Source organism: Aquarana catesbeiana, linkage group LG03, assembly GCF_042186555.1.
Source record: "Aquarana catesbeiana isolate 2022-GZ linkage group LG03, ASM4218655v1, whole genome shotgun sequence".
NCBI lineage: Eukaryota > Metazoa > Chordata > Amphibia > Anura > Ranidae > Aquarana > Aquarana catesbeiana.
In genome coordinates, this window is record NC_133326.1 from 526,171,006 (window position 1) to 526,192,575 (window position 21,570).

Here is a 21,570-nt window from a genome sequence, read left to right on the forward strand (position 1 = left end):
CTGCATAGAAACCAATCAGCTTCCAGGTTTTATTGTCAAAGCTTAATTGAACAATCTGAAGTTAGAAGCTGATTGGCTACCATGCACATCTGCAGCAGATTCTAAGTGCTCCAGTTTTAGCAAATCTTCCCCTAAAAGTCAGTCATTGAGAGGCTTGCTTATGACAGTTCACAGACCAGTCACTTGCAGAAATCTGTTCATTTTACTAGCTATCAGCTGTTAGTCTTCTAGGAAGCTGAATAGCCAGACTGTAGCAAGGTCATTGATGAATGTTGGGGCGTAATTTTTGTGTCCATGTATAGTTTGCAATAATATATGTACATGTGGGGGGAAGTGATAGGGTTATTACATATTCAGGGCACCGCTTCCTTCTTTGAAGTGCTGTGTATACAGTACACTAGATCTTTCTGTGGTCCGTATAACCTTGCTTTATCCATCTCATGTTTGATGTCTGTGTCTCTACCCTGCTCATGTCTGGTGCCTGTGTTGCTCCCCCCCCGCTCTGTATCTGGTGTCCGTGTTGCTCCCACCACTATTGTTTGGTGCCCATGTCACTCACACCTGAGTTTCTTTTCTTCATAAGGAACTAAAGATGTTGCTTGCTCAGTATGGCACCAGCTCTTCCCAACCGTCCTCCAGCCTAATTCCACAAAAGTACAACTTTCAGAAGGCTATGTTTCAGATGGAGAACTGCCATGTCATGGCCTGCTCTGAGTGGTTGGGCTGCCTCATGGTGTCACAACAGCCCGCTCCCGGAGCCGTCCTTTCTGGTAAGTCATTTAAAAGGGAAAAAAAATCTACAGGTGTGCATGCCATCTGTCACTATACAACTGTACTACATTTTGGGAGGAGGTCACATGCTCCCCCCCACACCCAGAAGCACTGGTTTGAGGACTCTCATCCAAGTCATGTAGCCAGCAATGCAAAGTATATAGGCTATTAGAAGGCTTACTGTTACTATTTGGAAATACATATAGACATGGGGCAACCATATTGATATATTCCATACAAAGACTCTGCTTACTGATGAGTACTGCTCACCTGTGGTCATCCCTCTGTAAAGACTTTTTGGAGCACTAACTGGTTTTATCTCACTTGGTATTTGTTCTCTCCTTAATAAACTGTAATTAGAAGGGGACTCCCCTCTATGAACATGATACATATTTTCTTTATAAATCTAACACCCAAATAGTAATAATAGATAATAATGAAATGCAGATAAACAAATAAAATACACTTTGTGGCCATGGTGCTGCCATTGCTCCCCTGTAAATCTTCCATCTCTCTCTTTTTCATTTCTCTTCTGTAAATCTCCCTGGGCTCTCTCTCTCTCATTCCTCCATTGTAAATCTCCCTGGGCTCTCTCTCTCTCATTCCTCCATTGTAAATCTCCCTGGGCTCTCTCTCTCTCATTCCTCCATTGTAAATCTCCCTGGGCTCTCTCTCTCTCATTCCTCCATTGTAAATCTCCCTGGGCTCTCTCTCTCTCATTCCTCCATTGTAAATCTCCCTGGGCTCTCTCTCTCTCATTCCTCCATTGTAAATCTCCCTGGACTCTCTCTCTCTCATTCCTCCTGTCAGGACTATTGGGATTTAAAAGAATATAGAAGGCCCTTATATTATATATATTTTCATATATATGCTATGAGCAAACCCGAAGCCATCTTGTTTGAAAATATATATATCTTTTTAAAGAGGTTAAGTTAAGATTACTGTCTTTAGAGATTTTTTTTTTACTCCTTACACATCAGTTTAAGTCGTAAATTTAAGGTCTGGACACTTTGTAAAATAAACAAGATGAGGAGTTGTCTCAGATATCACCACTAACCCTAAGGCCCCTTTCACACTGGGGCGGTAGGGGGCGTCAGCGGTAAAACAGCGCTATATTTAGCGCTGTTTTACCGCGGTATTCGGCCGCTAGCGGTGCGGTTTTAACCCCCCGCTGGCGGCCGAAAAAGGGTTAAAACCCCTCATATAGCGCGGCTATAGCCGCGGTATTACCGCGGTATAGCCGCGCTGTCCCATTGATTTCAATGGGCAGGAGCGGTGAATACACCGCTCCTTCACCGCTCCAAAGAAGCGGCTGACAGGAGATTTTTTCTTCTCCTGCCAGCGCACCACTTCAGTGTGAAAGCCCTCGGGCTTTCACACTGAACAAACAGCGGAGGCTGTTTGCGCCTGCAAACCGCCCCAGTGTGAAAGGGGTCTTAAGGACATTTTTTTTATTCTTCTTAAACTGAAGTAAGGAAAGAGATGTATTTAAACAGTGATTAAAAAGTGTCTTGTATACTCAAGTACAAGTAATCATATTACCCAAAGTTACATGGTATTATTATATTGAAGTACTTATATATAGTATATATATATATATATATTTTTTTTTTTAAGCGAATAATGTCACATATATTGGTTTATGTATTTTAATAATAATTTTTCTTTCATAATATTTTTATAATGTATTGTGTGAGTATTCATAAACCATTAATACATATATATTATTATAATAAGGGTTACAAATATGAGATCCTATGAAAAGTTTGAAAGTATTAGAAGTTGTATTTGTGAAATCATACACAGGGTTAAATTCCAATGATCTGAGTCTTAAGGAATTTAGAACACTAGTTTAATTGTGTGGGGATATTATCTCTAATAAATATATTTCAAGAGGAGCGGAGATGGCTAGAGAGAATGGCAGATTTTAGACAGTTTTTGATATTATTTTAAACTGAATTTTTAGTTAATAAAATATATATTTTTAGCATATCATTGTTGTCACTTGTCCTCAAAATAGCACGGATAAACGAACTTGAATTACTTGATTGTATTTGTGGAAAAATGTAAAAATCTCCTGAAACATAGATGTTTGCATAATTCCATAAATATTATATTATTTTAATATTTCAGTATAAACATTCTGACACTTATAAATCTCCCTGGCTCGCTCTCTCTCTCTCTCTCTCTCTCTCTCTCTCTCTCTCTTTCTCTCTCTCTCTCTCTCTCTCTCTCTTTCCTCCCTTGTAAATCTCTCTCTCTCTCCCCTCCTTTGTAAATCTCCCTGGGCTCTCTCTCCTTAATTCCTCCCTTGTAAATCTCCCTGGGCTCTCTCCCTCTCATTCCTCCCTTGTAAATTTCCCTGGACTCTCTCCCTCATTCCTCCTCTGTAAATCTCATGTCTCTTTTTCATTGCTTCCCTGTAAATCTCCCAGGGCGCGCTCGCTCTCTCTCTCTCTCTCTCTCTCTCTCTCTCTCTCTCTCTCTCTCTCTCGTTGCTCCCCCTTAAATCTTCTGAATTTTTGTGATTGATCTTCTGTAAATCTCATCTCTCTCCCTCCCTCCTTTTTTTCTCTTTTTCTCTCTCATTGCTCCCCTCTTAATCTCCAAGTTCCTTCCCTCATTTCTCCCCTATAAGTCTTCTGGTTCTCTCTTTCCAGGGTGTGGTGTGAATAAGCTAAATGTGGCCACTATGGAGAGCGGGCAATACATTCCCATCCATTCCAAACAGATCCGTGGTCTGGCCTTCAACTCGCGCTCTGACGGCCTCCTCCTCTCCGCTTCTATGGACTGCACATTGAAACTGACCAGGTGAGTGCTGCATGTTCCTGAATATAAATGCCCTAGTAGATTGGAGTCTCTTCAGTCTGTTCCAGAGAGAGTAGCAGATTTGCCTCACTGACATGCATTTGTTTTTTTAGCCTCGATCTGTAACTGAGTAGCTTTAGTATATCTGCTGCTGGACATGGTTGACAAGGTTGCCGTTAACAATAAGTAGTAAAGGGTTTGGGCTGGACATCACTTTACCGGTTACTTATTGGTAGCTGTTGGGGAATGTATTATTTAAGAAGAGCACGATGGGAGCTTAAACCCCCTCTGACATTGTCTGTCCCTCTTGCAGCCTTCTATCGAACTCCGTGGTGCAGACCTGCAAAGCCGAGCAGCCGTTATGGAGCTGCTGCTGGTGCTCTGATGACTTCAACTATGTTTATGCCGGTCTGATTAACGGCTCGGTGCTGGTTTACGACCTGAGGAACACAAGCAAATACGTGCAAAAACTGAGGCTGTGGGACTTTCGGTGAGTGCATAAAAAAAAACCTCTTTTGCATAAATAAACATATAGCAGGAGGAAGAGATAAAGGTAGACAAGGAACTTTTATTACTTGAGGAGCCTTGTAAAAGTGGGAGATGTCAAGATTACAGAGGACCTGTCACTTATCAAATATGACTATAAAAATGTCTAATGCATAGTCTATTGGCCATGTAGCTATTTTCAGAACAGTCTGTTTCTACGCACATAGATATGTTGACAACTAGAAGACAATTTAGTGAATGTAATGAAGAGTAACTGTCAGGACAGCTGTTACCACCTGACACAGCCAGGGGCTCTATCCAGCAGGGGATAGGCTGCCATTGGCAGGATGTGGTGCTAAGGTATGGAATGGGGATGCACCGTGTCTTAGAACACAACAATACTTAGAAGGAAGCACACCCAAGTTTCATGAATGCCAATTGTGTATCCAGGTCAAGGATGTATACATTATAGATGTTTGTCAGTAATCAATAGAACAAATGCACAGAGCAAAAAGCATTACAGTATATACATCTGTAATTAACATATAAAAGATGACCCAAAGTATAGCATTCAGCTGTGTAATGACCTCTTATGACCCAATATTTCAGGGTACAAAATTACCCCTTTCCCAAGGAGGACTTGGCCCGCTGCTGTGCTTTTGGTATAACTTTTGAAACCTTTTATATTACTTGTGGAGGTATATGATGTAATCTATTTTTACTTTTTACAGTAACTCTGCATCTTTTGATTGCTGACAAATTTATACTCTGTATTAATCTTTGAATTGTATGTAAAACGTACACTAATGAATTTTGGGTTTTCCTGCCTCTTTACATCAGTGTCCTCAGTCCCTCCTCCTTAATCACACCACAGCCCCACCACATCACATTCCCCCTTTACATCAAGTGTCCCAAGTTACCCCCTTGCCCCCTACACACCACACATTACCCCTCTTACGTCACTTTTTCCCTCTGTCATATCACAGTGTGTGATTGGTTGCTGGGACCTCCCCACATCATCCACTTGTTAACTTGAAAAGTTGGGTAGCTCCCATCGTCTGTCCAGAATTCCCACCCTCTGCCCTGCTGTGCAGGTGTGGGGGAAGGGGTCATTCGGATAGTAATTGGGATAGGAGGACTGTCAGTGATGGGTCTGGATAGGCCTGCCATTTAGTGATCTCTGATCTAAGATATCATGAAAACCTCAACGTTATAGCTGGAAAACCAACTTGTGTGGGAAAATGTAAATTTTACCAAAAAGAAGAAAGTAGACTTCCCCCCCAACTGTTGCTGTTACTCTCTCCCACTAAGCAAAGAAAAAAGTTGTGGCTGGAGTTGCACCCTAATGATGTGCATGATGCTTGCTTCCAATCTGGTGTTATCTATCCTCTGTGACCCTCACTGCACACACCCTGTTGACAGGGAACACCAGTTGATGTTTATGGGAGCAATGTGTAGTTTAGGGTTTGCTTGCTTCCCCTCCATCTATGAATCTTAGGAGAATCTCTGTAATTTGAAGCTACTAATTTATTTCTTCTTCCCGATGAGCATATGCATATGTGGCCTCACGGAATTGGGTCTATATCCTTGAGGTCTCATATATGCGCTACTGCAGTGTTTCTCAACTCCAGTCCTCAAGGCGCCCCAACAGGTCATGTTTTCAGGATTTCCCTCAGATAAAACAGCTGTGGTAGTTACTAAGGCAGTGAAACTGATCAAATCACCTGTGCAAAATAATGGAAAGCCTGAAAACACGACCTGTTGGGGCGCCTTGAGGACTGGAGTTGAGAAACACTGCGCTACTGAGCTTGTTCTGAGAGGGCAGTACACAGCGCACTTATAGCAAAATAACCTAGCTGTCGCTAAGAGCTCTAGGTCTCACACGAACAATTGGGAATCAGTGCATGATCGCTGTTAGAGCCTATGATTGACGATCAGAGTGATCAGTCACTGTACAGCCTACCCCTGTGTTGTTTTATTCTCTTGAATGGAGAAAAAGATACATTGTATACTAGAGGAGAGAATTGATCTAGGTTAGTGTTTGACCAGTGTATTTTAGGTAGGATTAAAGAAAAAGCATTTTTTTAGTGGTACGTAAAACATACCAACTCTAAGGCCCCTTTCACACATTCGGACCATTTGTCTGTTTTTCATCCATCTATTAAAAGATGAAAGAAAGGACATCAGTGCATCTCTATGGAAAAAAGGATGTAGAACGGATTACCATCCATTTACATCACTTTATATCCACTTCTGTCAACATCAGTTTTTTGGAAAGAATCAAAGCCTTATTTTTCTTCCATTAAAAAATTGGTTTGGATGAAAAATAGATGTAAACAGACAAACGGTCAATTTTTGCATTAAAAAAATGGCTCCCGGACTCATGTAGTTAAGGACTCCAGCTGGCGGATATAAAAAATGGATGAAAATAATACAAATAAGATTATGAAAGCTGCAAAACAATGGACTCTTCACAGCAATGTCCCTTTGGCTCAATCGTGGTAACATGTGGCTGCAAAGCGAGGTCTATATAACTCTCTGTAGCAACAGAATCTAACTAAAAATCAATAATTCACAAAAAAAGCACAAAACACAACTACTTGTACTTAAACTTGTTAACCAGTTCCAGACCAGGCCAATTCTGAAATTGCTCTCCTAGATGTAAAAATCAGCAAATTTTTTTTTGCTAGAAAACGACTTATAACCCCCCAAAATATATATATATTTTTTTAAGCAGAGGCCCTAGAGCAGGGGGTCCTCAAACTACGGCCCGTGGGCCGAATCCGGCCCTCCAGCGTTTTTTATCCGGCCCGCGGACTGCCCCTTTAACACTGCAGCACTCCCCCTGCCATCTGCTCCCTCCATCACACACGACGGGAAACATGACAGGCCCGGACAAAGGACCTTCTGTGCTAAGAAGCAGGTGATTGGTTACTAGGCATCGGGGCGGTCCCAGGAACCAATCACCTGCCCCTCACTTCCAAAGTCCCGCTTTCCGTCCAGATCTACCATGCCTCGCGTCCTGCGTGATACAGGTAAGTGTTGAGTGGGAGTGCTGTGATATTATAGGGGGCGGCAGTGTAATATTGATATGGGGAGTCTGTTATATGGGGGGATCTGTGATGGGGGATCTGTGATATGGGGGGATCTGTGATATGGGGGGATCTGTGATATAGGGGGGATCTGTGATATGGGGGGGATCTGTGATATGGGGGGGATCTGTGAGATGTGGAGTCTGTGATGGGGGATCTGTGATATGGGGGGATCTTTGATATGGGGGGATCTGTGATATGGGGGGATCTGTGATATGGGGGGATCTGTGTTATGGGGGGATCTGTGTTATGGGGGGATCTGTGATATGGGGGGATCTGTGATGGGGGGATCTGTGATGGGGAGTCTGTTATGGGGGGATCTGTGATGGGGAGATCTGTGATATGGGGGAGTCTGTGATATGGGGGGATCTGTGATGGGGAGTCTGTTATGGGGGGATCTGTGATATGGGGGAGTCTGTTATGGGGGAGTCTGTTATGGGGGAGTCTGTTATGGGGGAGTCTGTGATATGGGGAGATCTGTGATATGGGGGATCTGTGATATGGGGGATCTGTGATATGGGGGATCTGTGATATGGGGGAGTCTGTTATGGGGGAGATCTGTGATATGGGGGATCTGTGATGGGGAGTCTGTTATGGGGGGAATCTGTGATATGGGGAGATCTGTGATATGGGGGATCTGTGATATGGGGGATCTGTGATGGGGGAGATCTGTGATATGGGGGGATCTGTGATATGGGGGAGTCTGTTATGGGGAGTCTGTTATGGGGGATCTGTGATGGGGGAGTCTGTTATGGGGGAGTTTGTGATATGGGCAGATCTGTGATGGGGGAGTCTGTGATATGGGGAGTCTGTTATGGGGGAGATCTGTGATATGGGGGGATCTGTGATATGGGGGGATCTGTGATATGGGGGAGTCTGTTATGGGGGAGTCTGTTATGGGGAGATTTGTGATATGGGGGGATCTGTGCTGGGGAGTCTGTTATGGGGGATCTGTGATGGGGGAGTCTGTTATGGGGGAGTCTGTTATGGGGGAGTCTGTGATATGGGGAGTCTGTGATAATGGGAGATCTGTGATATGGGGGGATCTGTGATAGGGAGTCTGTTATGGGGGGATCTGTGATGGCAGAGTCTGTCATGGGGGATCTGTGATATGGGGGGATCTGTGATGGGGGAGTCTGTGCTATGGGGGGGACTGATATGGGGGGGATCTGTGATGGGGGAGTCTGTTATGGGGGGATCTGTGATGGCGGAGTCTGTTATGGGGAAAGTCTGTGATGGGGGAAGTATGTGATATGGGGGAGTCTGTTATGGGGGGAATCTGTTATGTGGGGCTTTGTGATGGAGAGGAGTTTGTGTTGGGGGGGCTTTGTGATGGGGGGATCTGTCATGGTGGGGCTTTGTTATGGGGTGAGTCTGTGATGGGGAGGGGGGTCTGTGATTGGGAGTGGTTCTGTAATGAGGGGAGTCTGTGAAATACTGATAAGTTCATATTGATTACAATTGTTCTTTATTTTAAATATTGTACTGTTTTTTTCCTGTTTTTTTTTTTTTTTTTTGCACTACAAATAAGATGTGTGCATAGGAATTAGTTCATATTTTTTTTAAACTATAGTGCGGCCCCCCAACAGTCTGAGGGACCGTGAATTGGCCCCCTGTCTAAAAAGTTTGAGGACCCCTGCCCTAGAGAATAGAATGGTTGGTGTTGCATATTTTATGTGGCACAATATTTGTGCAGCGGTTTTTCAAACCCAATTTTTTTTGAAAAAATACACTTTAACCACTTGCGAACCGCCCGCCGCAGTTGTTCATCAGCTGTTTGAAGGGGAATACTGTTGTTATAGCAGCAGCTAGCTGCCATAACCCCGGTATCCTTCTCAACAGCGGGCGGTCTGCTTTCAGATAAAAGTAGCCTCAGGGGCAGATTCGCCGCAAGATCACTTTTATCGGAGGCGAGAGAGGTGCCCCTCCCGCCGCACTCTGGTCGTCTCTGCCGCTTAAGGGAGCCATCGGTATCGACGGAGACGATCGTGCCCTCTCCCCTCACAGGCTGGATGCTGATTGAGGAATAGATGGCCTCGCTCGGCTCCACACCATTTGATGGCGGAAGCGACGTCACTTCCGCCCAATGGTCTTAAAGGGGATATTTTTGTTTTGCATTTTTTTTTTTTTTTTTAATGCATTTTCGTGTAAATGTGACATCTGAGGTCTTTTCTATTATAAGGAATAAGTGACCCATTTTTAAAAAAAAAAGACTGTGTAAAAATAAAAAGTAAAATAAATAAGAAAAAAAAGAAAAAATGTAAAGCACTCCGTCCCGCTGAGCTCGCGTGCAGAAGCGAACGCATATGAAAATGGTGTTCAAACCACACATGTGAGGTATTGCCGCGATCGTTAGAGCGAGAGCAATAGTTCTAGCACTAGACCTTCTCTGTAACTTAAGCTGGAGCAATTTTGAAGCTTGACATGTTGGGTATCAATTTACTCGGCGTAACTTTATCTTTCACAATATAAAAAAAAATTGGGCTACCTTTTAGGGTTGTCTTATTTTTTAATTTAAAAAAGTGTATTTTTTTTCCCCAAAAAATTGCACTTGTAAGACCGCTGCGGAAATACGGCATGACATGAAGTATTGCAATGACCGTCATTTTGTTCTCTAGGAAGAATTGGATATAGAGGGCGCTCTGACACCAAGTAGAATTACTACTGTGCAATAATGAGGTGCCAGGGGCGTAACTACCACCATAGCGACCCATGCGGGCGCTATGGGGCCCGCAGCCGAGTGGGGCCCAGTGAGGATAAGAGCACCGCCGGCACAGTCTCCCAGCCAGGGGAACAGAGAGGAAAGGAAGAGGCGAGCTGTCCGTATCAGCAGAGAGCTGAATTGCCCGATGTAAGAGCTTTGATTAGAACTTCCAGTGTTCCCGGGGCTCACGTCACATAGCTCCACCTTTTGGCCCGGTGCCTTTGATAGACAGAACGCCGATCCAATGCGGGACATGTGACGTCATCAAAGGCATCGGGCCAAGAGGTGGGGCTATGTGACGATGAGCCCCGGGAACACAGGAAATTCAAATGAAAGCTATTACAGCGGGCAATCCCGCTCTCTGCTGACCTGGGTGGCTTGCCTCTTCCTCTGCATAAGTGGGGCTGTATGGGGCACAGGCAGACCAGGCTGTATTGGGCACAGGTCACGCTGTATGGGGCACAGGTCACGATGTATTGGGCACAGGTCACGCTGCGTCAGGGGCGGATCCGGGGGGGAACGGGGAAATTTGTGACAGACCAGTCAGCGGATGGATGAGTGAGCAGGCGGGAGGCCGAGTGTGCCGGTTAATGAGCAGGCGGGCCAGGTGAGAGAGAGCCTGAGCGGGCAGGTCGGCGCCGGCGGACGAGTGAGGGGGGGGGTCGCCAGCCGAGTGTGCATGTTAACGAGTGGGCAGGTCGGCGTCGGCGGGCGAGTGAGGGGGGGGGTCGCCAGCTGAGTGTACGGGCGTGCAGGGCAGACATTGAGTGAGGGGGCAGGCCGGTCCACAGGTGAGCGGAGAGACTGGCCAGTCAGTGAGCCGGCGGGCGGGGAGCAGAGAGATGACATCATCTCTCACCTCCCGCCCTGCATCACTGCAGTTCCGCCCTCACTGTACAGCCGTGGGCAGCAGAGAGATTACATCATCTCTCTGCTGCCTGCCTTCACTCTGACAATCTGCACCTTAGCAGGCCAACAACAATGAGCAACATGTGGCAGGTGACGTGGCAAGTGTAATCCGCAATGTGTGGCAGGTGACGTGGCAAGTAAAAATCAGCAACATGTGGCAGGTGACGTGGCAAGTAACAATCAGCAACATGTGGCAAGTGTAATCCGCAATGTGTGGCAAGTGACGTGGCAAGTAACAATCAGCAACATGTGGCAGGTGACGTGGCAAGTAACAATCAGCAACTTGTGGCAGGTGACGTCTCAAATAACAATCAGCAACATGTGGCAGGTGACGTGGCAAGTGTAATCCGCAATGTGTGACAGGTGACGTGGCAAATGACAATCAGCAGCATGTGGCAGGTGACGTGGCAAGTGACAATCAGTATCTGGTGGCAGGCAAGTGACAATCCGCAGCTTGTGGCAGGGACTTGGCAAGTGACAAGCTGCATCTGAAGGCAGGTCGACGTGGAAAGTGACACACTCTGGGCTCCCACAGATTCTGCATTATGGTGAGTTGAACCATTTCATTTTAAATTACAATGTAATAATATAAATAATGCTCTTCAATCATCCTGACACCATAACAACCATGGTGCAGTGATGATTAAAGCGCTAACACCAGCCATTGCCTCGATAAATTGCCTGCAAAAAAACATATTTTCTGGCAGTGCCCCTCCCGAGACTAGACTCTGGATCCGCCCCCGCGCTGCATTGGGCACAGGTCACGCTGTATGTGGCACAGGTCACGCTGCATTGACACTAGGGCAGCTGTGGGGGGGGGCTGTTTGCAGGGGGGCCCCATACAACATTTTGCTATGGGGCCCTGCTATTTCTAGTTAAGCCCCTGTGAGGTGCCTAAGGAAACAAACTTAAGTACTCATATTAAAGTGCAAAGTGACACATACAACTTAAATAGATGTGAATTGCGAAGATTTGATAATCAATCAAAGTCCTAGCAGTTGTGACTCTTCTGTGCTGAAAAATCTTCTGAATACTGTCAACAATGAGTTATCCTTCACCAGCTGAGCAAATTACACCCAAAGTGCTCCATAAGTGGGTTCTGCTAACCAGATGATGGTGAGCCCTTTACTTAAAAAGCAGGTCAAAGATGCTTTTGGCAAGATAATACTTGCTATACTGGTGGAGACTGTAGAAGCATAAAAACCCCTTCCTCCGACAAAGATCATAGATGCAAATAGGGATAATTACCGTATTTATCGGCGTATAACACGCACATTCATTTTAAGAGGGAAGTTTCAGGAAAAAAACTTTTTAAATAAGGAACTTTGAAGCAAAATAAGGGTCATTGCCCATCTGAAGCCTCACCATTGCCATCAATGCAGCCTGATCAGTGCCCATCTGCAGCCTCACCATTGTCATCAATGCAGCAGCCTCACCATTGCCATCAATGCAGCCTGATCGATGCCCATCTGCAGCCTAGAGGGGACAGGGAGGGGGGCAGGAGGAGCGCCGACAGATTACATACAGTGTGAATCTCCTATGATAGACAGAACAGTGGTCCAATGGCGGCCCAAGAGATGGGACTTCCCATTACAGAGGCCACCAAGTAAACAGGAGATTCTCACTGTATGTAATCTGCCGGCGCTCATCCTGCCCCCCTCCATGTCCCCAACAAGGCAGCTAAAATTGAAGTATTGGCGTATAACACGCACATACTATTTGCAGCCGATTTTCATGGTGAAAAAGTGAGTGTTATACGCCAATAAATACAGTATATTTAGCGGAACAAAGAGGATAATAATGAAAATGGGAGAAGAAAGGATAGTTGCAGTAAACCAAAAAAATAAATATTAGATATACGTGGGCCGTTTATCTGCTAATTTATGTAAACCGGCACTGTGGCTGTTCATTTTTAAATCTCCTCCCCCCAAAAGGGGGAACGTACTCACACCATATAAACACATGCCCCTATTGACCAAGAACACTTCCTGGTGACGTAAAATCTACGAAACATACGTTGAAGCGAGTCTTGGTCACGTCACTTCTGGTCCCTTTAGTTGTTCGCATTGGACGGTGGAACACACGCCAGCTACGAGTGAGAGCCGCGGCACACCATTTGACTACCCGACATGCATATAGCCTCAGTGTCGAGCTAAGGCACCACACATGTAAGCAGCCATTCAGCATTGTTTTTATTGCTTTTTTTAAATGAACAGGATTACACTATTGGTTCCTTTTATACTCTTTTCACATATCCCATCTATGATCTTTGTCAGAGGAAGGGGTTTTTATGCTTCTACAGTCTCCACCATTATAGCAAGTATTATCTTGCCAAAAGCGTCTTTGACCTGCTTTTTAAGTAAAGGGGTCACCATCATCTGGTAAGCAGAACCCATTTATGGAACACTTAGGGTGTAATTTGCTCAGCTGGTGAAGGATAGCTCACTGTTGACAGTATTCAGAAGATTTCACAGCACAGAAGAGTCACCACTGCTAGGACTTTGATTGATTATCAAATCTTCGCGATTCATATATTGTTTTACCCAGTGTTTTCACACAAGTCACATCTATTTAAGTTGTATGTGTCACTTTGCACTTTAACCACTGCAGCCCCGGAGGATTAGGCTGCTGAATGACCAGACCACTTTTTTACAATTTGGCACTGCGCTGCTTTAACTGGTAATTGCGCGGTCATGCAATGTTGTACCCAAACAAAATTTGCATCCTTTTTTTCCCACAAATAGAGCTTTCTTTTGATGGTATTTGATTGCCTCTGCAATTTTTATTTTTTGCTATATAAATGGAAAGAAACTGAAAATTTTGAAAAAAAATGATATTTTCTACTTTTTGTTATAAGAAATACCCAATAAACTCAATTTTAGTCATACATTTAGGCCAAAATGTATTCAGCCACATGTTGGTAAAAAAAAATGTCAATAAGCGTATATTTATTGGTTTGCGCAAAAGTTATTGCGTCAACAAACTAGGGTACATTTTCTGGAATTTACGCAGCTTTTAGTTTATGACGGCCTATGTCATTTCTTGAGGTGCTAAAATGGCAGGGCAGTACAACCCCGCCCCCCAAATGGAAAGTAGACACCCCAAGGAAATTGCTGAGAGGCATGTTGAGCTCATTGAATATTAATTTTTTTGTCCCAAGTGATTGAAAAATGACAAGAAAAAAATAAAAAAATTTACTAAAAGTTGTCACTAAATTATATATTGCTCACACATGCCATGGTTATATGTGGAATTATACCCCAAATACATTCTGCTGCTTCTCCTGAGTACGGAGATACATTATCTGTGGGACTTTTTGGGAGCCTAGCCGCATACAGGACCCCGAAAACCAATCACCGCCTTCAGGATTTCTGAGGGTGTAAATTTTTGATTTCACTCTTCACTACCTATCACAGTTTCGAAGGCCATAAAATGCCAAGATAGTACAACCCCCCCCCCCCCCCCCCAAATGACCCCATTTTGGAAAGTAGACACCCCAAGCTATTTGCTGAGAGGCATGTTGAGTCCATGGAATATTTTATATTTTGCCACAAGTTGCGGGAAATGACAAACTTTTTTTTTTTTTTTTCACAAAGTTGTCACTAAATGATATATTGCTCAAACATGCCATGGGCTTATGTGGAATTTTGCTGCTTCTCCTGAGTACGGGGATACCACATGTGTGAGACTTTTTGGGAGCCTAGCCATGTACAGGACCCCGAAAACCAAGCACCGCCTTCAGGCTTTCTAAGGGTATAAAATGGTGATTTAACTCCTCACTACTGTTACCCGTTTATTATATTTAAGATTTAATATCTTAAAGATATGATGTGGGTTAAATGAGAGTTCTTTTGACCAAGAGTGAAAGCATTAAAGCTTTGAGCATTGAGCATTGAGAGCATAGTTGATAATATCTAATACACAACCATCTATCTATAGTCTACAACAAGGGAGGAAATATTAGGTTAAAATAAAAGAATTATATGAAGAAATACAGAGTATATTCCTTAAACCATTAATCTACAAACATATTCAGTTACAAGTTAAAAGGCAGACCTTTCCCATATTTACCCTTTGGTTCCATTCTGATTGCTGCTTTCCCATAAAGTGAAAAGATTTCCCTCACCTCTAGTCCGTGTATATCATTACAGGCTAATGCCTCATTGGTTGGCATAGCTTGGCTCTTGATTGGAGGGCTTCCCTATTCCTAGATAAGGACTGGCTAGATCTCCAATTCCTATACTTTGCATAAGTCAGCCCCCTTTAATGCAAATCCTTATGACTATTCTGGGCAGGAGATTTGATTGAATTTTCCCGGGAAGTAAAGTATTGATTACGGGTTGGCCTCCCTTCACTGCATATCCCAGCATAGGATCCTTTGAAGTGAGTGTGTGTACAACAATGAGGTTTGGATCTCCATTGTTTGTATACACAAGCCTAGGCACCGTCTTGTCTGCTTAACCTTGATTTCTTGGACGCGCTGTTACATAGATACAAAGCTAAATTAAGTATATTCACAATTATAATATTTTACAGCTATTAATGGAGATTTCACATAAACTTATAAGGCAACACTACCTATCACAGTTACGGAGGCCCTGAAATGTCCAGATAGCACAAACCCCACAAATGAGCACAAATGACCCCATTTTAGAAAGCAGACACCCCAAGGTATTTGCTGAGAGGCATGGTGAGTATTTTGCAGCTCTCATTTGTTTTTGAAAATGAAGAAAGAAAAGAAAAAATGTATTTTTTTTTCTTTTTTCAATTTTCAAAACTTTGCGACAAAAAGCGAGATCAGCAAAATACTCAACATACCTCTCAGCAAATAGCTTGTGGTGTCTACTTTCCAAAATGGGGTAATTTGGGGGGGGGGGGGGGTTGTGCCATCTGGGCATTCCATGGCCTCCGAAACTGTGATAGGCAGTGAGGAGTGAAATCAAAAATTTACACCCTTAGACCCCTTTCACACTGGGGCGTTTTTCAGGCACTTTAGCGTTAATGTAAAGCGCCTGAAAGAAGCCTCATCTGCAATCCCAATGTGAAAGCCTGAGTGCTTTCACACTGAGACCCCTTTCACACTGGGGCGTTTTTCAGGCGCTTTAGCGTTAAAAAAATCGCCTGAAGAAAGAAGCCTCATCTGCAATCTTAATGTGAAAGCCCAAGTGCTTTCACACGGGGCGCTGCGCTGGCAGGGCGTCAAAAAGAGTCCTGCAAGCAGCTTCTTTGCAGCGCTTTCGTGTTTTGGCCCCGGGGCTGGGTGCGCAGATGGCCCGACCCCTTTAACACTGCCAGCGCCTGAAAAACGCCTGAAATACGCCCCAGTGTGAAAGAGGTCTTAAGCGGCGCTTTACCATCTATTTCGGGCGCTGGCAGTGTGAAAGGGCTCGGGTTTTTACATTGGGATTGCAGATGAGGCTTCTTTCAGGCGCTTTACAGGCTTTTTTTTAACGCTAAAGTACCTGAAATACGCCCGAAAAACGCCCCAGTGTGAAAGAGGTCTTAGAAAGCCTGAAGGCGGTGATTGGTTTTCGGGGTCCCGTACGTGGCTAGGCTCCCAAAAAGTCTCACACATGTGGTATCCCTGTACTCAGGAGAAGCAGCAGAATGCATTTTGGGGTGTAATTCCACATATGCCCATGGCATGTTTGAGCAATATATCATTTAGTGACAACTTTGTGCAAAAAAAAAATAAATAAAATTGTATTCCTGCAACTTGTGTCAAAATATAAAATATTTCATGGACTCGACATGCCTCTCAGCAAATAGCTTGGGGTGTCTACTTTCCAAAATGGGGTCATTGGGGGGGGGGTTGAACTGTCCTGGCATTTTATGCACAACATTTAGAAGCCTATGTCACACATCACCCACTCTTCTAACCACTTGAAGACAAAGCCCTTTCTGACACTTTTTGTTTACATAAAAAAATATTTTTTTTTGCAAGAAAATTACTTTGAACCCCCAAACATTATATATTTTTTTAAAGCAAAGGCCCTACATATTAAAATGGTGGGTGTTGCATTTTTTTTTCACACAGTATTTGCGCAGCGATTTTTCAAACACATTTTTTTTGGAAAAAACACACTTTTTTTAATTTTAATGCACTAAAACACACTATATTGCCCAAATGTTTGATGAAGTAAAAAGATGATCTTAGGCCGAGTACATGGATCCCAAATACGACATGCTTTAAAATTGCGCAACAAATGTGCAGCGGCGACAAACTACATACATTTTTAAAAGCCTTTAAAAGCCTTTACAGGTTACCATTTTAGATTTACAGAGGAGGCTAAAATTACTGCCCTCGATCTGACCTTCGTGGTGATACCTCACATGCATGGTGCAATTGCTGTTTACATATGACTCCAGACTGATGCTTGAGTTTGCTTTTGCGCGAGAGCAGGAGGGGACAGGGATGCTTTTTTTTTAAAATTATTTATTTTGCTTTTTTATTTAATTTTTACACTGTTCCTTTCATATTTTTTTTTTATCATTTTTATTGTTATCTCAGGGAATGTAAATATCCCCTATGATAGCAATAGGTAGTGACAGGTACTCTTTTTAGAAAAAATTGGGGTCTATTAGACCCTAGATCTCTCCTCTGCCCTCAAAGCATCTGAGCACACCAAGATCAGTGTAATAAAATGCTTTCCCAATTTCCCAATGGCACTGTTTATATGCAGCGAAATCTAAGTCATGAATTGCTCGTAGCTCCTGGTTTCTTAGGCCATAGAGATGATTGGAGCCATTCTGGTCTCTGATCAGCTCTATGGTCAGCTGGCGAAACCACCGTCTGCAGTCTCAGGTTCCCTGTTAGGACAGGAGAGCCAGAGAAAACCATGGAAGATGGTGGTGAGGGGGGGACGTTCCCTCCCACTGCTTGTAAAAGCAGTCTAGAGGCTAATTAGCCGATAGGGATTGCTTTTTACATGAAAGCCGACCGCTGGCTAAAAAGAATGATACCTAAACCCGCAGGCATCATTCTGGTATAACCACTCAAAGTCCAGCAACATACCAGTACGTTGCTGGTCTTTGTTGGGCATATATTGTAATCTTTTTTTCATGCAGCCTGTGGGCTGAACGAAAAAAAGAGATTGATCGGTGGGTATGCCCACCATTAGAATATCTCCCTTCATCCACCCACTTTTAATGATGGGCATACATGCACCATTTTGTTTTTAACTGTGGTGGTAAAATCACCTCCTACAGCGCTGAAGTCGCTGATTTATGTATCGTGGGAGCAAACGCTGTTGCTGTCAAGATAAATAAATCAGTGCTGCAGCTGAATGGCGTGCCTGCTAAGCAAATGATGGTTAACAATAAAACAAAGTTACATTACAGTATAACAGTAAGACATACCATACCTGCAAAGCAAATACAAAAAAAACATAGTAAAAAATAAAACATTTTTTAACACAGTCTGTGCCTAAAATTTAGGAGCAAATCGCTCCTCCACCCCTGCCCCCATGCTTCGGCATATATGCTCTTTTTTTTTTTAACTGTGATGGTGAAATCACCTTCTACAGCACCGGAGTCACGTGTATGTATCCTGGGAGCAAATGCTGTTGCTGTTGCATTGCAGTTAAGCAAAGAATACAGTAAAAAAGAGCGGAACAATAGAAAAGAGAATGGTGTGTTTTTTTTTTTTTTTTTTCCTTTTTCTTCTTTTTACACTTTTATTTGTAACTGTAACGGTTCGGGTCTCTCAAAATGCAATGGCATCTTGGGAGACCCTGTGTAAGGGTGTCTAGGACTATTTAGTGTTGTACCCTACGCTAGTACTCCACTAGTGTATGGTAGCGTTCAAAACATTCACCAATGCAAAGACCAGGAGGAGGGACAATAATAGTGGGTGTCACGCCTATATCCGCGCTTGCTACAGACACAACATCTTCTTTGGGGGGCTTGTTGGGTAGGGGTACCAGGGAGGACATACAGAAAATGCCTCTCATGCAGCCGGCTTACTGCATTTGCGTTGGGAAGGTGGGGTGCAGCACCGTCTGGAAACAGAAGGGCTCTGACGATCTCTTCCTGGAATTTAAGGAAGGATCCAGTCCATCCTGAAGCTCTGTAAAGCACATGAGTGTTCAGCAAAGCCAATTGAAATAAGTATACGAACACTTTTTTGTACCAGCATCTGGCCTTACGGGCAACTAGGTACGGCGCCAACAATTGGCCGTTGAGGTCCACCCCTCCCATATTAAGGTTATATTGGTGGACACAGAGGGGTTTCTCCACAACACCAGTCGCTGTAGGAATTTGGACCGTCATGTCTGCGTGAAGGGAGGACAGAACGAAAAATTCTTATTATCCCTCCACTTCACAGTAAGCAAATTATTACACTTCAAGCAGGCTCTCTCCCCCAGCCTAAGACGGGAATCTACAAGCCGCTGGGGTAAGCCCCGGTGATTGGATCGCACGGTGCCACATGCGCCAATTTGATGATCAAACAAGTGACTAAAAAGTGGCACGCTCATGTAATAATTGACCACATACAAGTGGTACCCCTTTCTGAATAAGGGTGACACCAAGTCCCACACAATCTTGCCAGCGCTCCCTATGTAGTCTGGGCAGTTCTCCGGCTCTACGCAACTATCTCTTCCCTCCTAAACCATAAAACTCCATGTATAGCCTGTTGCCCTGTCACAGAGTTTATACATCTTGACCCCATATCTGGCACGCTTGCTGGGAAGATATTTTTTGAAAGACAAGCGGCCAGAAAATTTAATCAGGGACTCATCAAGGCAGACAACTTGATCGGGAGTAAACAAGGCTGCAAAACATTCGTTGAAGTGGTTTACGAGGGGCTGAATTTTGTAGAGCCGATCGTATCCAGGGTCTCCCCGAGGACGACAGAGTTCATTGTCGTTGAAGTGCATAAACCGTAAGATCTGCTTATATCGTGCCCTGGCCATGGAGGCAGAGAACAGGGGCATATGGTGAATTGGGTCAGTGGACCAATATGACCGCATTTCAACCTTTTTAGTTATGCCCATGAGGAGGGATAGGCCCAGAAAGGTCTTAAATTCGGAAACCGTAATTTGTTTCCAATCTCTGGCAAGGGAGGACAACTGGGGATTAGCGGCGATGAATTAACCAGCATACAAATTGCTTTGGTCCACAATAGATCTATAGAGATCTTCTGTGAAAAACAGCGAATAAAATTCAAGTGACGTAAAATCAACTGTTTCCACCTGAATTCTGGGTTGGCCAGTGAATGGGGGAAGTACGGGTGCTGCAGAAGTGGTGGGCTCCCAATTAGGATTGGCAAATTCTGCGAGAAAGGGCACTATGGGCATGATAGGCCTGTCTTTGTCTTCTTGGCGGCAGCGGGACACTAGATGTGCTAGCCACCTCACCAACTTGAACTGCACTTATGGGACTCGCCACGTCACCACGTGATACTGCAGTGCTGGTTTGACTACGACCAGGGTGTACTAGGCCGCTGGTGCTTGCCAGTTCACCAGAAGGATGAGCGGCACTAGTACTGGCTCTCTGCTCCATACGAGAGCCCCGCCATTCTTGCACCTCAACAGCAGAAGAAGATTGGGGTCGAGTACGCCTGACCTTGGCAGGGAACACAACTCCGTCGTCAGAGCTATCTGTCAGGGAGCTGCTACCTTGTACAGGGTCGTATTCTGAGCCTGAATCTGACAGATGAGTGACTTCCTCTTCACTATCTGTCATGCTCAGAAACGTGTAGGCCTCTTCACTAGTGTACCTTTGATTTGCCATTTTGGTCTCTAAATTTACTGGTACACTAGTGAGACTCACAGGAAAAAAAGCTCCCAACTGTCAGCAACTGTATCAAACGCTACCAGAAAAACTGTTAGCGATCGCAGGGATCAGGCCTGACTCTGCGAATGCTGCAGTTATGTGTTTAGTGTTTTGTGACAGTGATCGATCGATACTGCACTTGGGTGGGCTGGGCGGAGGGGCAAAACGCAGGTGCTAGCAGGTATCTGGGCTGATCCCGCTAACACTGCGTTTTTGGGAATCCTAAACTGCTGGAGACGCTAGTATAGATCTGATCAGATATTGATCCGTTCAGATACTATACTACTAAGGGAGGTGTATGGTGCCTGCGTGGGTGTTAGCGCTACTTGCACTAATCTAACGTTGCCTGGGATGACGCAGACCCTAACTGACCCTAAAACCTAACTGATATCACCCCCTGGGTGATCAGGGGGTTAAACCTTCATTGGGTAATAAACGGCGGGTGCCCTGACGCTATAAAAAAATAAACTAACCAGCGCCACCGTTAAAACTTATACGGTGATCACTGGTGACAGGGGGTGAAAGGGTTAACTAGGGGGCAATCAGGGGGTTAAAACCTTTATCTGGTAGTATATGGGGATACCTATCGCTATAAAAACCTGACGGTGAACCTAAATAACTAACAGGCTAACTAGCGTCACCCGTGACACCAATACGGCGATCAGAAAAAAGATCTATTAGTGACACTGGCAACGGGGTAAAAGGGTTAACTAGGGGGCGATCAAGGGGTGAAACCTTTATTAGGGGGGTACCCTAGACCTAACAGGGCCTACCACTAATTCCCCTAACACTTTTTACAGTCACGAATGACACCATTGCAGTGATCAGTAAAAAAAATTAACACTGCAATTGGTGACACTGTGACAGGGAGTGCAGGGGTTAACTGGGGGGGGGGGTGACCGGGGGGTGAAATGTGTGCCTATGTGTACTAGTGTCAGTGTACTTTTGGTGCTTACTATTAGATGTCTTGCTCTTCTCGGTCTGCAACAAAAAGGCAGCACGAGGAGCGGTGACATCACTTCC

General features: G+C 44.4%; 1 protein-coding gene across 2 annotated transcripts in view; it reads left to right on the forward strand.

The window, feature by feature from the left end:
- The window catches only part of LOC141132632 (E3 ubiquitin-protein ligase rfwd3.S-like), an 86,142-nt gene that overhangs the window by 50,839 nt on the left and 13,733 nt on the right, over positions 1–21,570 (forward strand). For both annotated transcript variants that reach the window (XM_073621242.1, XM_073621243.1), the window contains 3 exons: positions 584–770; positions 3,432–3,582; positions 3,893–4,069. In XM_073621242.1, coding sequence (XP_073477343.1) covers positions 584–770; positions 3,432–3,582; positions 3,893–4,069 — 515 coding nt within the window. The remainder of the gene's footprint in view (positions 1–583; positions 771–3,431; positions 3,583–3,892; positions 4,070–21,570) is intronic.